The sequence below is a fragment of the Hyla sarda genome, chromosome 9 (genome assembly GCF_029499605.1).
Source record: "Hyla sarda isolate aHylSar1 chromosome 9, aHylSar1.hap1, whole genome shotgun sequence".
In the NCBI taxonomy this organism is placed as follows: Eukaryota; Metazoa; Chordata; class Amphibia; order Anura; family Hylidae; genus Hyla; species Hyla sarda.
Genome location: NC_079197.1, coordinates 149,043,177 through 149,063,595, shown reverse-complemented (window position 1 = coordinate 149,063,595; position 20,419 = coordinate 149,043,177). Strand labels below are relative to the sequence as shown.

General features: G+C 43.5%; 1 protein-coding gene across 4 annotated transcripts in view; it reads right to left on the bottom strand.

Moving 5' to 3' along the window:
• Window positions 1-20,419, bottom strand: part of ZC3H4 (zinc finger CCCH-type containing 4) — a 47,188-nt gene that overhangs the window by 24,136 nt on the left and 2,633 nt on the right. For 2 of the 4 annotated variants that reach the window (XM_056539245.1, XM_056539247.1), the window contains exons 2-4: window positions 8,674-8,890; window positions 8,412-8,522; window positions 5,671-5,887 (exon numbers count right to left, since the gene is read on the bottom strand). In XM_056539245.1, coding sequence (XP_056395220.1) covers window positions 5,671-5,887; window positions 8,412-8,522; window positions 8,674-8,890 — 545 coding nt within the window. Of the gene's footprint in view, window positions 1-5,670; window positions 5,888-8,411; window positions 8,523-8,673; window positions 8,891-13,296; window positions 13,537-14,008; window positions 14,024-20,419 lie in introns of those variants that run through there. The other 2 variants (XM_056539249.1, XM_056539248.1) reach the window with 2 other exon arrangements.

Below are 20,419 nucleotides of genomic sequence, written 5' to 3'. Positions count from 1 at the left end.
TGGGTGACCGGCGGACCAGACAGAGTGTCTTTAGCGTCCGCCAGGAATGCAAAAAAAAAATAATAATAAAATAATAATTGCAAGGGCACCCGACCAGTGTCTTGCCTTGATAAGGAGGGACTGGAATTCGGCTGTGGGCAAGACATAGCAGACACTGAATATATCCCCGACTGTTTCCAAGGGACAGAGAAATCCCTGGCAATAACCCACCAGGTTGGTGCGCATATGTTCTCTGACAGAGCGAGAACCCTTCAGAAAATAGATACGCCAGAGGCATAACTCAACTGACAATGTAAATAGTCTAAAGCAGGCCACCATACAGGGTGACTGAAGGAATAAAGCGGGCCCCCGATTCAGTCCCTAGAAAATGGACCCTGCAGGTATTAAACTGATAAAAACAGATGTGACAGGCCAAGGCTGCAATAGAGTTGGGTTGCCACAAGGGGGAGCTCAAGTAGTAATGAAAATTCCAAGGCGCAATACAATTGATGGCCACAAGAGGGTGCCAAACACCACCACCAAACGGTCTCAGTGACAAGTAGTGATTATTTTTTTTAAACTTAGCGCAGCCCGCCAAGAAGGGAGGGCACGCTAGAACACCACCACCCCGGAGCCGGCCTCAGAATAGGAGAAGCAAGGGGGGGGTCTGACTTGTGGTAAGATGCGGCACCCAGCCGCATGAACCTGGCGCCGGCCACACTGAGGGCAGTCGGCCACATGGGACCAGAGACCCGCTGCCTGCAGCTGTAAGTCTCCGGTCAGCCTGTAAGAACACGGCCACGACATTGCGCCTGGCTGCAGCAGATGGTAGTAAGCGGGCAGGTGTGCCCGCACTGTGAACACGGTCAGAGAACGCGTGGGAACAGAGACCCGCTGCCTACAGCTATAGGTCTCTGGTCAGCCTAATAAAGAACGTGGCCAGGACACTGGGCCTGGCCACAAAAGGTAGTAAGCAGGCAGATAATGCCCCCATTGGGGAAGTGGACGGCCACACGGGACCGGAGACCCACTGCCCCAGAGACTGAAGCTGGGGCAGCAGCATAGTCTCCGGCCTGTAGTGAAGATAATGTGGTCAGGGCACTGTGCCTGGCCACAATACATGTGTGGCCTGAAGAGGGGGAAGGGAAGGTTCACCAGACTGTCCCCTGCTGAATGGCGCCAGAGTCCATAAGGGGTCCTGCCCAGCACATCCACGTGTAATGGCGGCTGGGAAGCTGGGCACGAGAGGAAGGGGACCCCTGGATGAGCAAAAGGGAGGGAGAGGAGGAAGGTGGATTTTAGTACATACTCAACCACGGATCCATCTTCTTATACCCACCCTGAAGTCTTCAACCAGCTTATGGCAACGCTGCATTATACTAGGCTAAGATAGAAGAACGAGCAGGGGCAGTGAGGGACCCGGACCCAGGGTACAACCTCCAGGTGCTGGCCATTGGTGATAAGGGGTTGACGGCCTATACTCTTATGTTCCATGCCCCTTTGTCGCATATGGGGGAACAGGTAGCGCCATGTTCCTGAACTCCCACCTGAAAAAAAGAAACAAAAGGGAGATAAAAACCCTAATTAAACAGCCCCTACTAGAAAATAATAAAAGACGACCAGGTCTGGGGAGCTCCCAGGCCTGTGTCTTGCCTCCTACTGACACTAGCTAAAACTGATTACCTCACTTCCAGTGGGTGGGTATATCCTGCCAGGGAGGAGCAGACTTTTTTTTCCTAGTGTCAGCGCCTCCTAGTGGCAAGAGCATATACCCATCATTATAGGTGTCCCCCAATGAAGAGCGACCGAGAAACAGTACTGTTCACACTTAAAGGAGTTGTCCAGATATACGTTGTCAAATGGGCCAAGGAAAGATGGAGCTGAAAGTGGGGTGACCGTTGGCGAGAAAAAACATTCAACCCCTTAAGAACCTCAGATTTTTTTCACTTTTGCACTTTCGTTTTTTCCTCCTCATCTTCTAAAAATCATAACTCTCAATTTTCAACCTACAGACCCATATGAGGGCTTATTTTTTACACCACCAATTTTACTTTCTAATGACATCAATAATTTCACCACAAAATCTACAGATAAACCAGAAAAAATATATTTGTGGGGCTAAAATAAAGAAAAAAATGCCATTTTGTAACTTTTGGGGGCTTCCATTTCTACACAGTACATTTTTCACTAAAAATGACACCTTCTCTTTATTCTGTAGGTCCATACAATTAAAATGATACCCTATTTATATAGGTTTGATTTTGTTTTACTTCTATTAAAAAATATAACTTCATGCCAAAAATTAGTAGGTTTAAAATTGTCCTCTTCTGACCCCTATAACTTTTTAATTTTTCCATATAGGGGGCGGTATGAGGGCTCATTTTTTGTGCCATGATCTGAAGATTTCATAGGTACCATTTTTGTTGGGACTTTATGATCGGTTTTTATAATTTTTTTAGGGTATACAAAGTGACCAAAAATATACAATTCTGGACTTTTGAATTCTTTTTACGTGTACGCTATGGACCGTGCAGTTTCATTAAGCTTATATTTTTATAGTTCGGACATTTACGCATTCGGCTATACCACATATGTTTATTTTTATTATGTTTACATATTTTTTATATGGAATTTGGGAAAAGGGGGGTAATTTTAACTTTTAATAAGGAAGGAGTTAATGGGTGTGTTTTTAAACTTTATTTATTTTTTATTTTTTAAACGCTTAGTCCCCTTAGTAGACTTTTAGGAGGAATCATTAGATTCCTCATACAGATCAATGTGGTTTCATAGAACCACATTGATCTGTGTGCTCTGCGCTCAATTGATAAAGCCTGGTCCAGCCAGGCTTTATCATTCACAGCGCAGCAGCTGCCGTGGAAGAGGAGGTAAGCCCTCCGGTTACCTCAGAAGTGGATCGCCCCCCGCAATCGCGCTGGGGAGGCGATCCACCACACTAGGGAGCAGTTAAAATGTACCTTTAGACACCGCTGTCAGCTTTGACAGCTGCGATATAAAGGGTTAATAGCCATCCGCGGCGATCGCCGCATGTTGGCTATTAACGCTGACCCCCAGCAACAGGAATCAGCTGGGGGCCAGCTGGTATGGCACGTGCTCGAGTCGGGAGCCTGCACCATACCTGCTTAACGGCACATGCACGTGTATACAAGTTCATGGTCGTTAAGGGGTTAATGGTGAGCGTGTATTGTGCACAGGCCCCATAACTTAGAAAGGAACCATGCACAATACTCGCTAAGCAGCAGATAGTTGGCCTTGGCAACCATGACATTGCAACTCTTCATGCCCGCTGTCAGATCAGGTGGTAAAGTATGCCAGGGCCTACAATCTAATGTTTAATGCTGCAGTTTTTACACCAATCTACAGAAGAATACACTATACAACTACAGAAATTCTGTACACAAACAGATTGATAATGTACATTCAATATTTGCGTTATTAATGCTTCAAGTTATAATCCAACTCAATTCTTATGGAACTTATGCCTGCAACTAGAGATGAGCGAACTTACAGTAAATTCGATTCGTCACGAACTTATCGGCTCGGCAGTTGATGACTTTTCCTGCATAAATTAGTTCAGCTTTCCGGTGCTCCGGTGGGCTGGAAAAGGTGGATACAGTCCTAGGAAAGAGTCTCCTAGGACTGTATCCACCTTTTCCAGCCCACGGGAGCACCGGAAAGCTGAACTAATTTATGCAGAAAAAGTCATCAACTGCCGAGTGGAGAAGTTTGTGACGAATCAAATTTACTGTAAGTTCGCTCATCTCTACCTGCAACCATACCCATATCCTAGCAATGAGCAAGCACTGCAGTTTGGCTCTGTGCAATTAAAAGGGTACTCCGGTGGAAAAATATATATATATTTTTTTATTTTTTTTTTTAAATCAACTGGTGCCAGAAAGTTAAACAGACTCTAAATTACTTCTATTAAAAAAAAAAAAAAAAAAAAAAAAAAATCTTAATCCTTCCAGTACTTATTAGCTTCTGAATACTACAGAGGAAATGTTTTTTTTTTTGTAACACAGAGCTCTCTGCTGAATCACGAGCACAGTGCTCTCTGCTGACATCTCTGTCCATATTTAGAACTGTCCAGAGTAGGAGAAAATCCCTATAGCAAACATAAGCTGCTCTGGACAGTTCCTAAAATGGACAGAGATGTCAGCAGAGAGCACTGTGGTCATTATGTCAGCAGAGCGCACTGTAGTCATGATGTCAGCAGAGAACTCTGTGTTCGAAAAAGAAAATAATTTTCTCTGTAGTATTCAGCAGCTAATAGGAGTACCCCTTTAATCATTATGGTATATAATATAAATTGTAAAAGTATTTAATATTTTTGTTTAATAGTGGTTAAGTAAAGCGCACATTATAATTACAGCGGAAATCTAAGATCCCTAAGGCGGCTGCACGAGCAGTCACAGAAGCTCGGGATTTATTAAAAGGCTGAAACCTCTTCATAAATATGGTACTACAGACAGGATGGGCTCTTAAATAAGGCCGGCATAAGAATCGCCACCGTAAATACCCCCCACTGTCTCTATGACAAGCCACCGTAAATACCCCCCACTGTCTCTATGACAAGGCTGAATAAGGGCTGGAAGTGTTGTCTTAAGGACACAGTCTTAAAGAAAAAAAAAGTCTTGCGCTGGACGTTCCATTTTCTTCTTTGTAATGAAAATGGAAGTTGCCACTTTAATCATTGAAATTATAGAAGTATTATGAAAAGTATTCATCTTATGTACACTTTGGGGATTATTAGGTACCGTATTTTTCGTCCTATAGGACGCACCGGCGTATAAGACGCACCCAATTTATAGGTGCAAAATCTAAAAAAATAAAGATTTTGAACCCAATAGTGGTCTTCAACCTGCGGACCTCCAGATGTTGCAAAACTACAACTCCCAGCATGCCCGGACAGCCAACGGCTGTCCGGGCATGCTGGGAGTTGTAGTTTTGCAACATCTGGAGGTCCGCAGGTTGAAGACCACTGCATAGGAGGTAATACTCACGCGTCCCCCGCCGCTCCGGACCCGTCACCGCTGCCCTGGATGTCGCTCCGGAACGTCTCTGCTGCCGGCCGGGTATCCTCGCTCTCCGTCGCCGCCATCACGTCGTTACGCACGCCGAGGCACGTACGCGACGACGTGATGACGAGGAAGGAGAGCGCCTGCCATACAGGGGATCCCTGAACGGAGAAGACACCGAGGAGGCAGGTAAGGTCCCTCCCGGTGTCCTGAAAGCACTAACCCGGCTATTCAGTCCGGCTGTTCGGGACCGCCGAGGTAAAATCGCGGCGGTCCCGAACAGCCCGACTGAACAGCCGGGTTAGTGTCACTTTCCCTTCAGACGCGGCGGTCAGCTTTGATCGCCGCGTCTGAAGGGTTAATACAGGGCATCGCCGCCATCGGTGATGTCCTGTATTAGCCGCGGGTCCCGGCCGTTGATGGCCGCAGGGACCGCCGCCATAGGGGTGTATTCGCCGTATAAGACGCACCGACTTTTCCCCCCCAGTTTTGGGGAAGAAAAAGTGCGTCTTATACGGCGAAAAATACGGTAACCGATTTGGTAGAGCTCTGCTTGGTTTGGAACACGACAGTCATGTGTCTCACATATTTGGCCATGCTGAGTAATTTTATCAAGCAGTCAATGTTAGTACAGAAGGTGCAGAAGGCCACTCACCTCTCCCACGATGGCTGCCTTCTTTGGCCCTTCGATATTGGTTCAGCTCCTTAGCAAAATCATCATAATCTTTTCCCATATCTTCCCCGTCATCGTCTTCATACTCGCCATACTGGTCATTTTCATACTCATCATACATGCCATAGTTCTTGCTGTCCATGTTGTGGTAACTCTTTTTTGAAGGCGGGGATCTATGTGATGGGTACTGCTGATGTGACTAACATTATAAAACAAAAAAAATTAAATAGATACATTAAGTAATATCCTTATTCTACCAGCGCTAGGGTCCACAGCTCCTCAATCTTCATCAATATTATTAAACTTTTTCTATGACAGATCATGAATTGTGAACAATAGTAGTGGACATTTACTTAAAAAATCAGCGAACCAATGTAGAGGAAAGCAGCACAGTGCGGAGCAGTCCAAAAGATACAAATTACAAAAAAATAAAAGGAAAGTGGCCCCTTAAGTACATAGGATGTAAATGTACATCCTGATGTGCTGGTACTTCTCGCGGGCGGCGCTAGGACCGTGATGACTGCATTGCTGTTTATTGGGACAGCATTTCTGAACGGATCCACCAAAAGATCCCGCGATATCTCAAGCAAAAATTCCGTCCAGAGATTCCACAGTGTGAACCTGGCCTAAGGCTTTAGTTAAAAAAAACAAAAAAGCAGACTGGTTTATTTACCCATCAAGTGATAAAGCTATGTTTCGAACCCTGAAATGGGGTCTTTTTAAGCAACCTTTCCTGTGAAAAATCCCATTCACATTGAGAGCTTCAAACATTGCTGTATAACTTGATGGGTGATTAAACCTGTCTGCTTTTTTTTTTTTTACCAAGGCCTTAAAGTGCCACTTCTCAATTTTTTTCGGTTATTTGGATTTTACCTTAGAGTAAAAAAAATAAATAAATAAAAGCTTTTTTGTGTTGCCATATTCTGACAGCCATAACCTTTAATTTGTTTGGCGCATCAAGTTGTGTGAGGGCTTATTTTTTGCAGGACAAACTGTTGTTTCTCTAGCTACCACTATGGGTACATATGACCTTTCAATCATTTTTTCGGGGAGGAAAGATGAGATAATTATCATTTTGTCTTTATACATTTTTTTTTTTAAATGATGTTCATTTGCAGTATGAATGACTTTTTACCACTTTTCTAAAATGACCTATAAACGGCGCAGGCTCTTTAAAAATCACTTCTGGGTCGGACGGACAGGCCGGGGGCTCATGGGAGTAGACAAGCACCGCGTAGGCAGGCATTTCTGCTCCAAGCCCCTGGCGCGTCACAGCCTCTAACCCGCGTAGTAGTGGGAGTGACACAAGCAGCAGCCTTCCCCGCATCCTCACACAGCCGATCTCCAGGAAGGTAAGGAGACCAAGGATCGGGTGCTGGGGGTGGTGTAATATTAATGAGCTAGAGAACGAGGACAAGGTTTGAGGCGATGATGATGATGAGCGGGAGGGGGGTGCACTGATGAGGATGATAAAGAGACTGAGAATGGGGTGTGCAATGATGAGGAGACCGAGGATGGGGGGGAATAATGGGGGGGTGTTTTGATGGTTGTGTGGGGTGATGATGAGACTGAGGGTGGGGTGTATAGGGTGATGAGGAAACCAAGGATGGAGGGGAGGGGGTCATTGGGGTGATAAGCTGTGGTTTATAGCTATGCCCTTGTGTATGGGGTTTTTATTTTGTACTATTTTAGGGCTTTATTGGGAAAGGAGCAATTTCTTTTTATTTATTTTTGGGGAGGAAATAAGACTCCCGTTCCGATCCGCTGCCCTGCCGTTTCTCAGCCGTTAATGCTGTGACGGGTATACCCACCACAGATCGTTTACTACCTTCCCGCTAAGACATGTATACACGTCAAATAGCAGAAAGAAGTTAAAGGGAATCTGACACCAGGGTCACCCGCACTTACCTGACTATACAGGTAGTAAGTGTAGGTAACCATGTTTCTAAGGCTGCTTACCGTTCAAAAATTGGTGCAGCCGTTTCAGAGATATTGGTCTTGTTGCTAATATGTAAATTGTTAAATGGATGCAGACCGTTGCTGTATATGCAATGCTTTCTCCCACCCGCTACTGCTCATGTCACCGTGTCAAAGTTTACAAGTTTTTACGCCCCGTGACGAAGCACAAAGCGAAACGTACATTGGGGTTGGAGCTGGCAGGTAGGCAGCATGCATGGCAGGAGGTTCTGATAATCCTTTTATGTATTTTGCATGAAATTTTCCTTGAGGTAATGTCTATGTTAGTTTTTGTTCCACTGCTTATCTTTATGCTTTGTGGTTATACCACTCACATTTTTCTTAGCAGTATTATCTGTAACATTTGCATTTCCCTGTATTCCATGTTTTTGCCCCCACCATACCACCTCCACTTCTCTGTAGTTGTCAACTCAGTGTCTGATTTTTATGCCATATTTTAAATGTATCTCTATTTTGCATATGTGTCCAATAAAGTGATTACTTTTACACTTCTGGTTCTTTTGTTGGCGCATATCTTTGGAGTGAACCAGTTGGGGCTGTTTCTGCATAGCCAGTGTTTTTTGTTTGTGATATAAAGTTGACGCAAGGAGACATCATCCTGTTCGGCCGATAATCTAACCTAACTTGAACTTCTTGCCTCCCGTATATGAAGTGATATACAACAAAAAGCTCAATGATATAAAAATGATCAGGAAAATGTATTTATAAGATGCAACAAGAGTCACAAAAAGCATCAGAGTACTTACCGGATGATATGACGGGCTGTATTCTCTGTATTTGCGGTGACTCTTTTCACTAGGGCTATAGTCCGAGTCATCACTATAGTCAGAATATTCGTCACTAGATGATGCATGACGCTAAAAGGGAAGAGAATGAACACATCAGTGACAAGTACGACTCCTAGGACCGCAGCTAACAATCACATGGTAAACATGAAGCATTACAGGAGTGAGCGCCGTATATACCACACTATATCAACACAGCATCCAATCATATACAGGTGTATACCTTGTGCTTTGACTTTCTTTTCTTCTTCGCTCTTCGCTTCTCTTTCTCCTTTTTGCGTTTCCTTTTCATTTTGCGGTGCGGCTTCTCCTCATCAGACTCACTGTGATGTTTCTCTTCTTTCTCTTTCTCCTTCGGAGCCGGAGGCTCGGATGTATCATGGTTCGCATCCTCTCCTCCATCATCTTCAAGCTCACCTTCCTCCAGTTCACCATCCTCCCTATAATATGAGAAAACAGTAGAGTTCAGAAAACAATTGAATATTGGGGAGTGGGCATCAGTATCTCTTGGCATGTCTGGAATATCTAGAGGTATATCTGGAAGCGGTAGCATTTTTACGTAAATTACACTGAGCGTCCACACAAGGCACACCCGCTGTAATTTTGCAGTGCTGTGTATGCCAAACAATAACCATTTCTGGGAGATAAAAAAAACAATGTGTGGCACTAAAGTGTTTTCTGGGACCATATTAATGAACTTATAGCTCTAATACAAACTGCTCAAGAATAAAAATAAATAAAAGGGAATGCTTAAATTAGCTGTTTTTAATATCGTTCAGTGATATTCTTTACACAATAGACAGGACTTTATCCATTCACACGAATCAGAAATTTTACTGGGCGTGCTCAGTGACCTTTCCAGAAGGGGAGGTTGATCTGTGAGGAACAGCTATTGTGTGTACCTCATCTATACACTGGTGTCACCGTAATCCTGCCTGTGAAGTCATCTATACAGAACAGGAAGTGTGTGTTTAGTCCTAAAGAACTGCAAGATTTCAGGATTATTTTTTAAATATAGATAGAAAAATCACCAAAAATGTTCTGCTGACATGTTTGCTTTAAGAGGAATTGGTGCATTTTTTAGTGCAGTGTTTTGTGCCTGTCAGAGGCAGGGCTGTTTATCTGCACATAGATAGAAGGCCTGGGGCACTTATATGGCCCCCGGCTGCCACGGTAACCAGATCATGTCACCGGGCTACTTATAGGGGTCACAGAGCCACACATTTCCCTTACACACCGTGGTCATGATATGACCGCAGCATGTACGGGGTTAAACTGCCAGGATCGGATGTTTCTCCAGTCCTGGCAGTCAGTCATGTCAGCCGAGCCGCCGCAGCTGTTTAGGAAGAAAAGGCGGCAGCCTAGCCCAAAGCCCTTTAGTGACCACCATAAGAACATGGGCGGTCACTAAAGGGTTAGTGTGGCTCAGCCACGTGAACGGATTAATTGGATCTACCTTGAATTCCATTTCTATAGTTAGATTTTTGGTGTCATTTGGAATCCAGCCCTCAATCGGGTAATGATTTTGGACATCGTACGTCATTTCTCAACAAATTACAGAATTTGTATCAGTAAAGATTTTCAACTCGTCTCAATTGTTCAGCAGAATTTGCTGTACAGTTCCCGTATACGATTTTGTATAGCAAAACTGTATACAACTATACAGAAAACCGTACACATAGACATCCAGCGCAAAAACGTATGGAATAAGAAGCATCCGGTTGTGTACGGTACACAAGACTGCAGTCTACTATGGTCCTGTTAAAAAACCGTATACGAACTATATACGTTCTTTTTTGCTTTTAACACTGAAGTCAATGAAAAACGGATGGGTCTACAGTGGCATACGGATTTTGGGATACTTTTTTTTTCTTGCACATGACAAGCCACATCTACTTTCCTTGGAGTTTCAATAAAACAATCTGAACTTTATTGCAAGAAAGTGTTAATATAAAAAAAAAAAAAAAAAGTATACACTTTTTTTTTTTTTTTCCAAAAACTGATGCAACCGGACTTCTAAATTAAAAATGCATAGTTTTGTCAGTTTTTAAAGGGGTTATCCAGGAAAAAACTATTTTTGTATATATCAACTAGTTCCAGAAAGTTAAACAGATTTGTAAATTACTTCTATAAAAAAATCTTCATCCTTTCAGTACTTATGAGCTTCTGAAGTTGAGTTGTTCTTTTCTGTCTAAGTGCTCTCTGATGACACGTGTCTCGGGAACCTCCCAGTTTAGAAGCAAAACCCCATAGCAAACCTCTTCTACTCTGTGCAGTTCCCGAGACAGGCAGAGGTGTCAGCAGAGAGCAATGTTGCCAGACAGAAAACTACAACTCAACTTCAGCAGCTGATAATTATTGAAAGGATTAAGATGTTTTAATAGAAGTAATTTACAAATTTGTTTAACTTTCTGGAGCCAGTTGATATAAAGAAAAAAGTTTTTGCCTTTAAAAGGACAACTGCAGCACAATATACACTTATCCCCTATCTACAAGATAGGGGATAAGTGTTTGATCGCGGGGGGTCCGACCGCTGGGACCCCCCTCGATCTCCCTAACAGGGCGCCACCATTAGCGCTCATAGCGAGCGCTGAAGGCGTGTAGCGTCGACCTAGAGGTCGACGGTTACGCCCCGTCTCCTCCCCATCCCAATACAGTTCTATGGGGAGACGGATAGGCAGGAGGCGTGCCAGCCGCGGCCCCGTACAGGAGATCACAGGGGGTCCCAGCGGTCGGGGTCCCAGCGGTCGGGGTCCCAGCGGTCGGGGTCCCAGCGGTCGGGGTCCCAGCGGTCGGGGTCCCCCACGATCAAACACTTATCCCCTATCCTGTGGATAGGGGATAAGTGTTAATTACGCTGCAGATGTCCTTTAAGGCTTACCTTATGCAAAAAAAAAAAAGAAAATAATAATAATAAAAACTGATGCAAAACAGTATGGCAAAATAGTGATGTGAATGTGGCCTTAGGTGCTTTTTATTTGTGATCACCTGAATTAGCCTTCAGTCCGGTGCCACCTAAAATTTCAGAGCACATGTTAAAATACTAAAGATATTTTGGCCCTGTTCGGTCAGCCTTTGGTCGGTTTCACAGGCGGCGCCTTATGGACACATTATTGTGTCTGTATTACGGCCACAAGTCCCAGCTTGACCGCAGGTTGAAAGACCCAAACGGACATCATCAGACCTGAGATCAGGCCAGGACTTACAGCTGAAAATACGGATGCAAAAAAAAAAAAAAAATGGGCCTGTATAACACCAGCCACTATAAGTGTACCAAGGACTGACAGAACAGTTTGGAAACGAATCTGGGGATATGTCTAGAACAGTGGTCTCAAACTGTGGGCTACCAGATGTTGCAAAACTTCAACTCCCAGCATGCCCGGACAGGCGTTGCCTGTCCGGGCATGCTGGGATTTGAAGTTTTGCAACATCTGGAGGGCCACAGTTTAAGACCACTGGTCAAGAATCATACCACGTGCTTCTGAAAATCGTTGGTTAACACCTAAGTATGTAATTTAAGTAATTTATGAATGGGAGCACTGTTGCTATCGTTGCTCATTTCCCTCGTCTCATCGCAACACCGAAGGGGACCGGGAGCAGCTATTGAATTACTGGAAAAATGAGGCAGATTGTTATGTCCTGTGTGAAGACATTAAACCCAATGGTAATTAACGGCATTACAGAATAAGCAATTCTACCGAGAGGGACGTCCCGGCGGGCTGACAAGGATGACTGCGCTTTTACATAAAATGAGATTATAGGCAAGGGGGACTCGCTAGCAGTAGGCTGCATCATGTAATCCTTACTGTACATGCTTGGAATACTAAGACTAAAGGCTGGGTCACAACTATTATACACAGAGCACTTTATTTTTTTTCCTTTGCGACACAACATACGACTTGACTTTTTTTTTTCTAATCAATAGAAAACACGAAAAGTTGCAAGCAGGTTACATAAAAATACTCAACAAGACCAGAAAGCATCATATACTGAAGCATAACACATAAATGAACACAAATCATCTCTGCTCCCTTTCCAGCTGCTGCAAAACTACAACTCTCAGCATTCGACATTCCCCGGTTGACACTGGCCATGATGGGAGCTGTGGTTTTGCAAGAAGCATTGTAACAAAAAAAAAAAAAATTATATATATAATCCTGTTCACGCCCAGGTTATGTGCGCCCAGGGAGGTTTTCCTAGGAAGCTGGCAATAAGGTTTAAGCATTGACGTGCCAGCTGGCCGACGTGGCAAATACCATGTCTGCCTGCGTTCATCAAGCGGATTACATTTCCAAAAGGGGAGTGTTCTAAGCATTCGACACGTCCTCCAGCACACACACGGTTAATGCACTCACACAGCCTTGGGATAACTTACAGTCTAAGCGGCTAACAGTATTAACATATAACTAATGACATGTAAGACACAAAATCAACATGAGCTGAACTGTTGGGTGTTATGACGTAAAAGTCTACCCCCCCAGCCACCCCCCGCAAAAAAATAAATAAAAAAATAAAAATAAAAACTCCCTATTAGGTGTCCGCAGTAAAGTGTAAGTGGACTATTTACAGCAACAAGCTGAGGGTTGGATCTGACCATCCTAAATATAGATCCATTATATGTCTTATACTCTTTATTTTGCTGAAGGAACGACAATCCTGATTCTCAGCCCTCCCTGGCTGGCACAGAACGTGGTGCGATGGTAATCTGGAAAGAGATATGATGCATGCAATAGAGAGACACGACATGTCGCTGCGTATGTGCTTAGTATTGATGAAAACGTGAACACTTCTCACAAAACGTGTTGCTGCTGAGAAAAGACATTTCAGTTTGGGGAGACATACTCACATCCTCAGTATCACAGTAATAAACACATAAGGGTTTTAGCAACTTCTTGATTTTCCTGTTATGAGGGAAAGGAGAAGGAGGAGGAGGAGGAGAAGGGTGGGGGATGGGGGAGCTGAAGTTAGACCAGATTCAGAAAGGCAATGGTTAATAAAAAATAAAAAGAAAACACGAGGGGTTTGAAGGAAAGGTGGGTGATCAGTGCAGGAGCTATGGGATTGGGCAATCACGGGTTTAGCTATTTGGGTGTTGTTTGTTGGTTCTTATACTGAAGAGGGGGGAAAAATGCAAAAAAAAAAAAAAAAAACTGTAGCCCGGGAGGAGGGATTAGAGCAGAAGAAAAGAGAAGCTGGTTCAAAGGTTAGCTGCGCCATGGGCGAGGCTTCACAACTGCAAATACTAGTCAGTAAAATGGAGGGGTGGGAGGAGGAAGAGGCTTGTCATCTGTGAACGCTATGCAAAACTAACCCCATGCTAAAGAGCTCAAAGCCATGCACACCAGGAAGCCTGGGAGGTGTCAATCTCCTGTGCAGCCACAAAGCCCTTCCCCCCTACCCCACACAGGCTGCCATTTTACAAACACACAAGTCAGCAAGAACAAGATTAACCCCTTCAAAGGACCGATGTCCCTAATCATTTTGCAATAATACAATGTTGTCGTTTTATGCATTTGGCTTTTCATTGTTTATCTTTCTTTTCTATTGACCCTACAAACCTTCACCCATAAAGCATTGTGGTTACGGTAATTCTCCTGTGTAGCTGGATATCTGGCCACACACTCCCAGGAAAGAATGTTGTTGTTGGTAACATTGTAACAATACTGCAAGGCTTTAACTGTCACTGTTGCCCCTAGCAACAAATCACAGCACAAGGCAGTTAAATATAAACAGTGAATTCTGAGCTCTGGTTGGTAACATTGTAACAATACTGCAAGACTAACTGTCACTGTTGCCCATAGTAACAAATCACAGCACAAGGCAGTTATATATAAACAGTGAATTCTGAGCTCTGGTTGGTCGCTATGGGCGACAATGACAGTTATTCTTTCAGGGAACGTTCAATTGAACAGGCTCTGTTGCAGATTTAACCCTGTATTCCATCATTTAGTGACAGTGATATTTTCAGCAGAACCTGTATGTGTGAATATACCTTTACAACCAATGGGCCTACAGCTGTTGCAAAACTACAATTCCCAGCATGCCCAGACAGCCTTCGGCTGTCTGGGCATGCTGGGAGTTGTAGTTTTGCAACAGCTAAAGGCAAACGTTACATGTTAATGTATCCTTACAGTAGGGTTTCCCAACCAGTGTGCCTCCAGTTGTTGCAAAACTACAATCCCCAGCATGCTCATACAGCCGAAGGCTGTCTGGGCGTGCTGGGAGTTGTAGTTTTGCAACAGCTAAAGGCAAACATTACATATGAATGTATCCTTACAGAAGGGTTTCCCAACCAGTGTGCCTCCGGGTGTTGCAAAACTACAATTCCCAGCATGCCCAGACAGCCTTCGGCTGTCTGGGCATGCTGGGAGTTGTAGTTTTGCAACAGCTAAAGGCAAACGTTACATGTGAATGTATCCTTACAGTAGGGTTTCCCAACTAGTGTTCAAAAACTACAATTCCCAGCATGCCCAGACAGCCTTTGGCTGGCTGTCTGGGTATGCTGGGAGTTGTAGTTTTTCAACAGCTGAAAGCACAATGGATGGGAAAAAACACAGCCGTCTAGACCCATCTTCACACGGCCATCTAGACCTTGTCCCGTCCATCTCCCATATAAAAAAACCGACTTAAAATTTTTTTTTAAATAAAACACAATAATGGATGCAAACGGATGTTATCCTTTTGTATCCCTTTGGATCCGTCGGGCTAGGTTCACAATACGGAATCTCCAGGCAGTCAGCGCTAGGACCGTGCGGACACTGCAGTCTCCAATAGACTGCAATGTGTTCCGCGAGTATTTGCGCCTAAAGAATGTGCAACGCCATTCTTCAGACGGAAATTTCCAAGCGGATTTTCCGTTCACAAATTCTGAAGTGTGAATGGAAACCCATTCATTATACAGCACGTTTTAGTAAGCGGAATTGCAGGTGGAAATTCCACAGTGTGAACCTAACCTTATTGTTCAGTTAAAGGGGTAGTCCAGTGGGGAAAAACGTATCCCCTATCCTAAGGATAAGTTTGAGATCGCGGGGGGGGGGGCCAGATAGCGGGTGTCGACCATCGCACGAAGCGGCGCCCGACACGCCCCCTCAATACATCGCTATGGCAGAGTCGGAGATTGCCAAAGGCAGCGCTCCGGCTCTGCCATAGAGTTGTATTGAGGGGGCGAGTCAGCCGCCGCTTCGAGCGGTGGTTGACACGCCCCCTTCCCGTGGGCTGTCGGGGCCCCATACAGGAGATTGTGGGGGGCCCCAGCGGTCGGACTCCCCGCGATCTGCAACTTATCCCCTATCCTTAGGATAGGGGATAAGTTGTTCACCACTGGACTACTCCTTTAATAAACCAAATGCTCAGAAGTAAAAACTGATTGAAAAAACGGATGCAAACGGATGACATTAAAGGCTCATCCGTTTTCCATAGACTTCAATGTTAGATTTACTGTATCTGTCTGTTTTTACTGCATGCACCGTCTTTTCTCCCGTAAAAAAAATAAAGTGGAAATGAGCGCAGACGGGTGCAAAAAGATGTGAAAGGATTGTAAAAAAAATCCCATTGACATCAACCTAAACGGGGTAAAAAAAAAAAGCAGGGACAGGCATCTGTGTGAATGAGTTCTGATATACATGGCTCATTGTTTAATATTTACTGTCTGATCTGTCAATATTTATAGAAGACTATAAACAACTATGGAGCCTATACCCTAAACAAGGCCAAGGGGAAGGATAGGAATATAACTTATCACCAACAGGATGACCTTGGCATCAACAGGAAAGACTCCGACTAGAATCCAAACAACATAGAAACATTTTCTATAATTTTTATAGTGCTGTATGAGATCAGGTTCACACCCCGCGCAGCTTTCTGACCACATGGTTCTACTGCATGGATCTGTAATAAAGCGCCTATAGCAATCTATGGGACCCCACTAAACTTCACATTTCACATTAAAGGGGTTATCCAGGAAAACTCCAGAAAGTTAAACAGATTTGTAAATTACTTCTATTAAATAAAGAAATATTAATCCTTTCAGTACTTATGAGCTGCTGAAGTTGAGTTGTTCTTTTCTGTCTAAGTGCTCTCTGATGTCACTTGTCTCGGGAATGGTTCAGAGTAGAAGCAAATCCCCATAGCAAACCTCTTCTAGTCTGTGCAGTTCCAGAGACAAGCAGAGGTGTCAGCAGAGAGCACTGTTGCCAGACAGAAAAGAACAACTCAACTTCAGCAGCTGATAATTATTGGAAGGATTAAGATTTTTTTTAATAGAAGTCATTTACAAATCTGTTTAACTTTCTGTTGCCAGTTGATACGGTATATAAAAAATTTTTTTTTCCTGGAATACCCCTTTAGGGTGCGTTCACACATGCTTATTTTCTGCTGCAGATTTGCTCCAAGAGATTTTGCTGCCCATTGAAGACAATGGGCAGAAAAATCTGCAGCAGATCTGCAGCTAAAATATGCACGAGTGAACGCACCCTTAAAGTCCATGAGGTTTCTCTCTCTCAGATTCAGGCAATTTTTACACAGTATTTTTCATCCTATTGAATTTTTTTGGCAAAATGTTATGGCCGTGCAAAACTACAACTCCCATCATGCTCTAGGAGCTACTCCAGGTGTTGGCCTGAGAAGAAAAACTGAACCAAACTGCCTCACGTGAGCCTGGCCTTAGATCCCCTGATAAAGTCATATAACCTTGGCTTCTAAGGCAAAGCTTAGCTGCTTGAGCCTACATGGGTTTAGGTGAATAATTCCCTAGTTGTAGGAGCGATCGATCCCTTTGGAGGAAATACACTGGTATGGATGTGAACAGGACATGTTCCATGAAGTTTAGCTTCAGCCGCATAGAAGGAGCAGAGGTAAAGTGTTGCCAGGCACGGACACCTTTTCAACTTTCCCTTGCAGTCAACATTATGAAGCTGCCAAAACAAATAGGATGTCATATGACCATTTTCCCTAAGCTACAACTCCTATAGCCGCAGCTATCTTCATACACAGATTTTATGATTAGGAAATAGTACAATGGCTAGAAGGTTCTACCAAAAAATACTGGGTGAAGGGGAGAATTGTATTTCCTATAGAGTTAGAACCTAGCACACTAAGGGCTTCATATAAGACCTCCTTATAATGACATAAACCACAGAAAACAATTGAGTCATTTAAAGTTAAAAATTAAACATTTTATTGTTTTAGTTAAAAACAGGAATTTGAATGCATGGGGGAAAAAGACACAAGGGGGGGGGGGGGGAAATAGGACAAAAATGGGCGCCACTACTAGAGATGAGCGAACTTACAGTAAATTCGATTCGTCACAAACTTCTCGGCTCAGCAGTTGATGGCTTATGCTGCATAAATTAGTTCAGCTTTCAGGTGCTCCGGTGGGCTGGAGACTCTTTCCTAGGACTGTATCCACCTTTTCCAGCCCACCGGAGCACCTGAAAGCTGAACTAATTTATGCAGGATAAGTTATCAACTGCCGAGCCGAGAAGTTTGTGACGAATCGAATTTACTGTAAGTTCGCTCATCTCTAGCCACTACCTTCCATCATATGGACATAAAGTACAAAAAGGCAAAAGATATGCAATGCATACTAATAAACAGACAGAAGTCTTATAGTGCATACAAAGCAGCATATAATACCAACCTATTGCAAATGAAAAGTGCAAAAGTGCAGCAGGAGTGACGCCACCCCCAACGTACGTTTTGGCGATATTCTTCGTCCTGGGGGTCCTTTCAGTGCAGATACTATTTAAGTTAAAATTCAGCCAATCAGAAACCAAGAAAAACGCTTTTTGTGAACATTACATACCTGTGTGGGGTTTTACAAAAAGCGTTGTTCTTGGGCTCTGATTGGCTGAATTTTAACTTAAACAGTATCTGCACTGAGAGGACGCCACTCCCAGGACGAAGGATATCGCCAAAGCGTACGTTGGGGGTGGCGTCACTACTGCTGCACTTTTCATTTGCAATAGGTTGGTATTATATGCTGCTTTGTATGCACTATGAGGGACATTTATCAATTGCTTATGTATTCCTTTTTTTAGTAATTTTGTCCTTACTTTTTTATTGCTTATGTGCGACTTATTTATCAACTGGTTTCACCCTGTTGATAATTTTCTTTCACGTAAGCAATTTTTTCTTTTTTACTTTGGTAGTAGCTTTTTCTGCTTCATGTTTGAGCTGGAGTAAATTTAGTCAATTTTTAACCTTGTTGCGACTTTTTTTTTTGCGCAGTTGCGACTGTCGCAGTTAATAAATACCAGACTACCCGTAGTTCATTTTAAAATTATTACTACGTAGTTACATTTTGAAAAACTTGCTTTTCTCGCTTTCCAGTCAAAATGTCGCACGAAAAATCGCGTAGTCGCAGGTGCGACATTTGTGCTACATTTTTAGTAAAAAAAAATGTAACTAAATCGCTTGATAAATGCCTGTCTATAAGACTTCTGTCTGTTTATTAGTAAGCATTGCATATCTTTTGCCTTTTTGCACTTTATGTCCATGTTTACTTGTGATGGAAGGTAGTGGTGCCCATTTTTGTCCTATTTCCCCCCTTGGGTCTTTTTCCCCCATGCATTCAAATTCCTGTTTTTAACTAAAACAATAAATGTTTAATTTTTAACTCTAAATGACTCAATTGTTTTCTGTGGTTTTATGTCCCTATAAGGAGGTCATATATGAAGCCCTTAGTGTGCTAGGTTCCAACTTCATAGGAAATACAATTCTCCCCTTCACCCAGTATTTTTTTGGTAGAACCTTATAGCCATTGTGCTATTTCCTAATCATAAAAATAAAATAATTTTTGACTCTAAATGACTCCATTTTTCTGTGCATTTCCGAGCGCATTCTGCAGAAAGAAAGAAAATGTTAATTCTTTCTGCGGAGTCTGGGGTCCGGAAATTCCGTAGTGTGAAAGGTGCATTTTCTGCAGCGGAACTCTGCTTTATGCAGCGTAAATTGACCCTAAGGGCACGTTCCACGTGTAAGTAAGTAGAGATGAGCGAACGTTACAGTAAATTCGATTCGTCACAAACTTCTCGGCTCGGCAGTTGATGACTTAGTTCAGCTTTCAGGTGCTCCGGTGGGCTGGAAAAGGTGGATAGAGTGGCGCACCGGAAAGCTGAACTAATTTATGCAGGAAAAGCCATCAACTGCCGAGCCGAGAAGTTTGTGACGAATCGAATTTACTGTAAATTCGCTCATCTCTTGCTATAAGCCCAGTTGTGTATCCAGCATTCACTACATATAGAGATGAGCGAACTTACAGTAAATTCGATTCGTCACGAACTTCTCGGCTCGGCAGTTGGACATCCTGCGTAAATTAGTTCAGCCTTCAGGTGCTCCGGTGGGCTGGAAAAGGTGGATACAGTCCTAGGAAAGAGTCTCCTAGGACTGTATCCACCTTTTCCAGCCCACCGGAGCACCGGAAAGCTGAACTAATTAACGCAGGAAAAAGCCCATCAACTGCCGAGCCGAAGAAGTTCGTGACGAATCGAATTTACTGTAAGTTCGCTCATCTCTAACTACATAGTATGGTTAGAAATATGGCCATCAAGTAAAACCAAAGAGGTGAAGGGAAGGGGTATGGGGGGTGATGTGGTTCTAGATTTTTGCATATGCATTTATGTTATTAGGCCCAGCTCCTCAGGTATAGACTGTTGCATGAATTCACCGTTCTTATGGTTAAGGAGGCTTGCTTCGAATACAGAGCGACCACTGTTCGGTGTCCTCTATAAACAAGACAGCCTCCTCTCTTCTGGGGCCTCGCTGCCACATTAAGCACCTCCTGTTACATTACACCAGTATTGCACTGTGTTACATCACATTCAGGTTCTGATCCCCCATGGGTGAGACTTGACTATCAGCCGCCAACACAGCACTACCACCAATCTACAACAATAAAAGGAAAATAAATAAAATCAACTCCCTTAAATATAAGGCCCCAGGTTTAACACTCGGAGGTGTCTGGAAAAGCT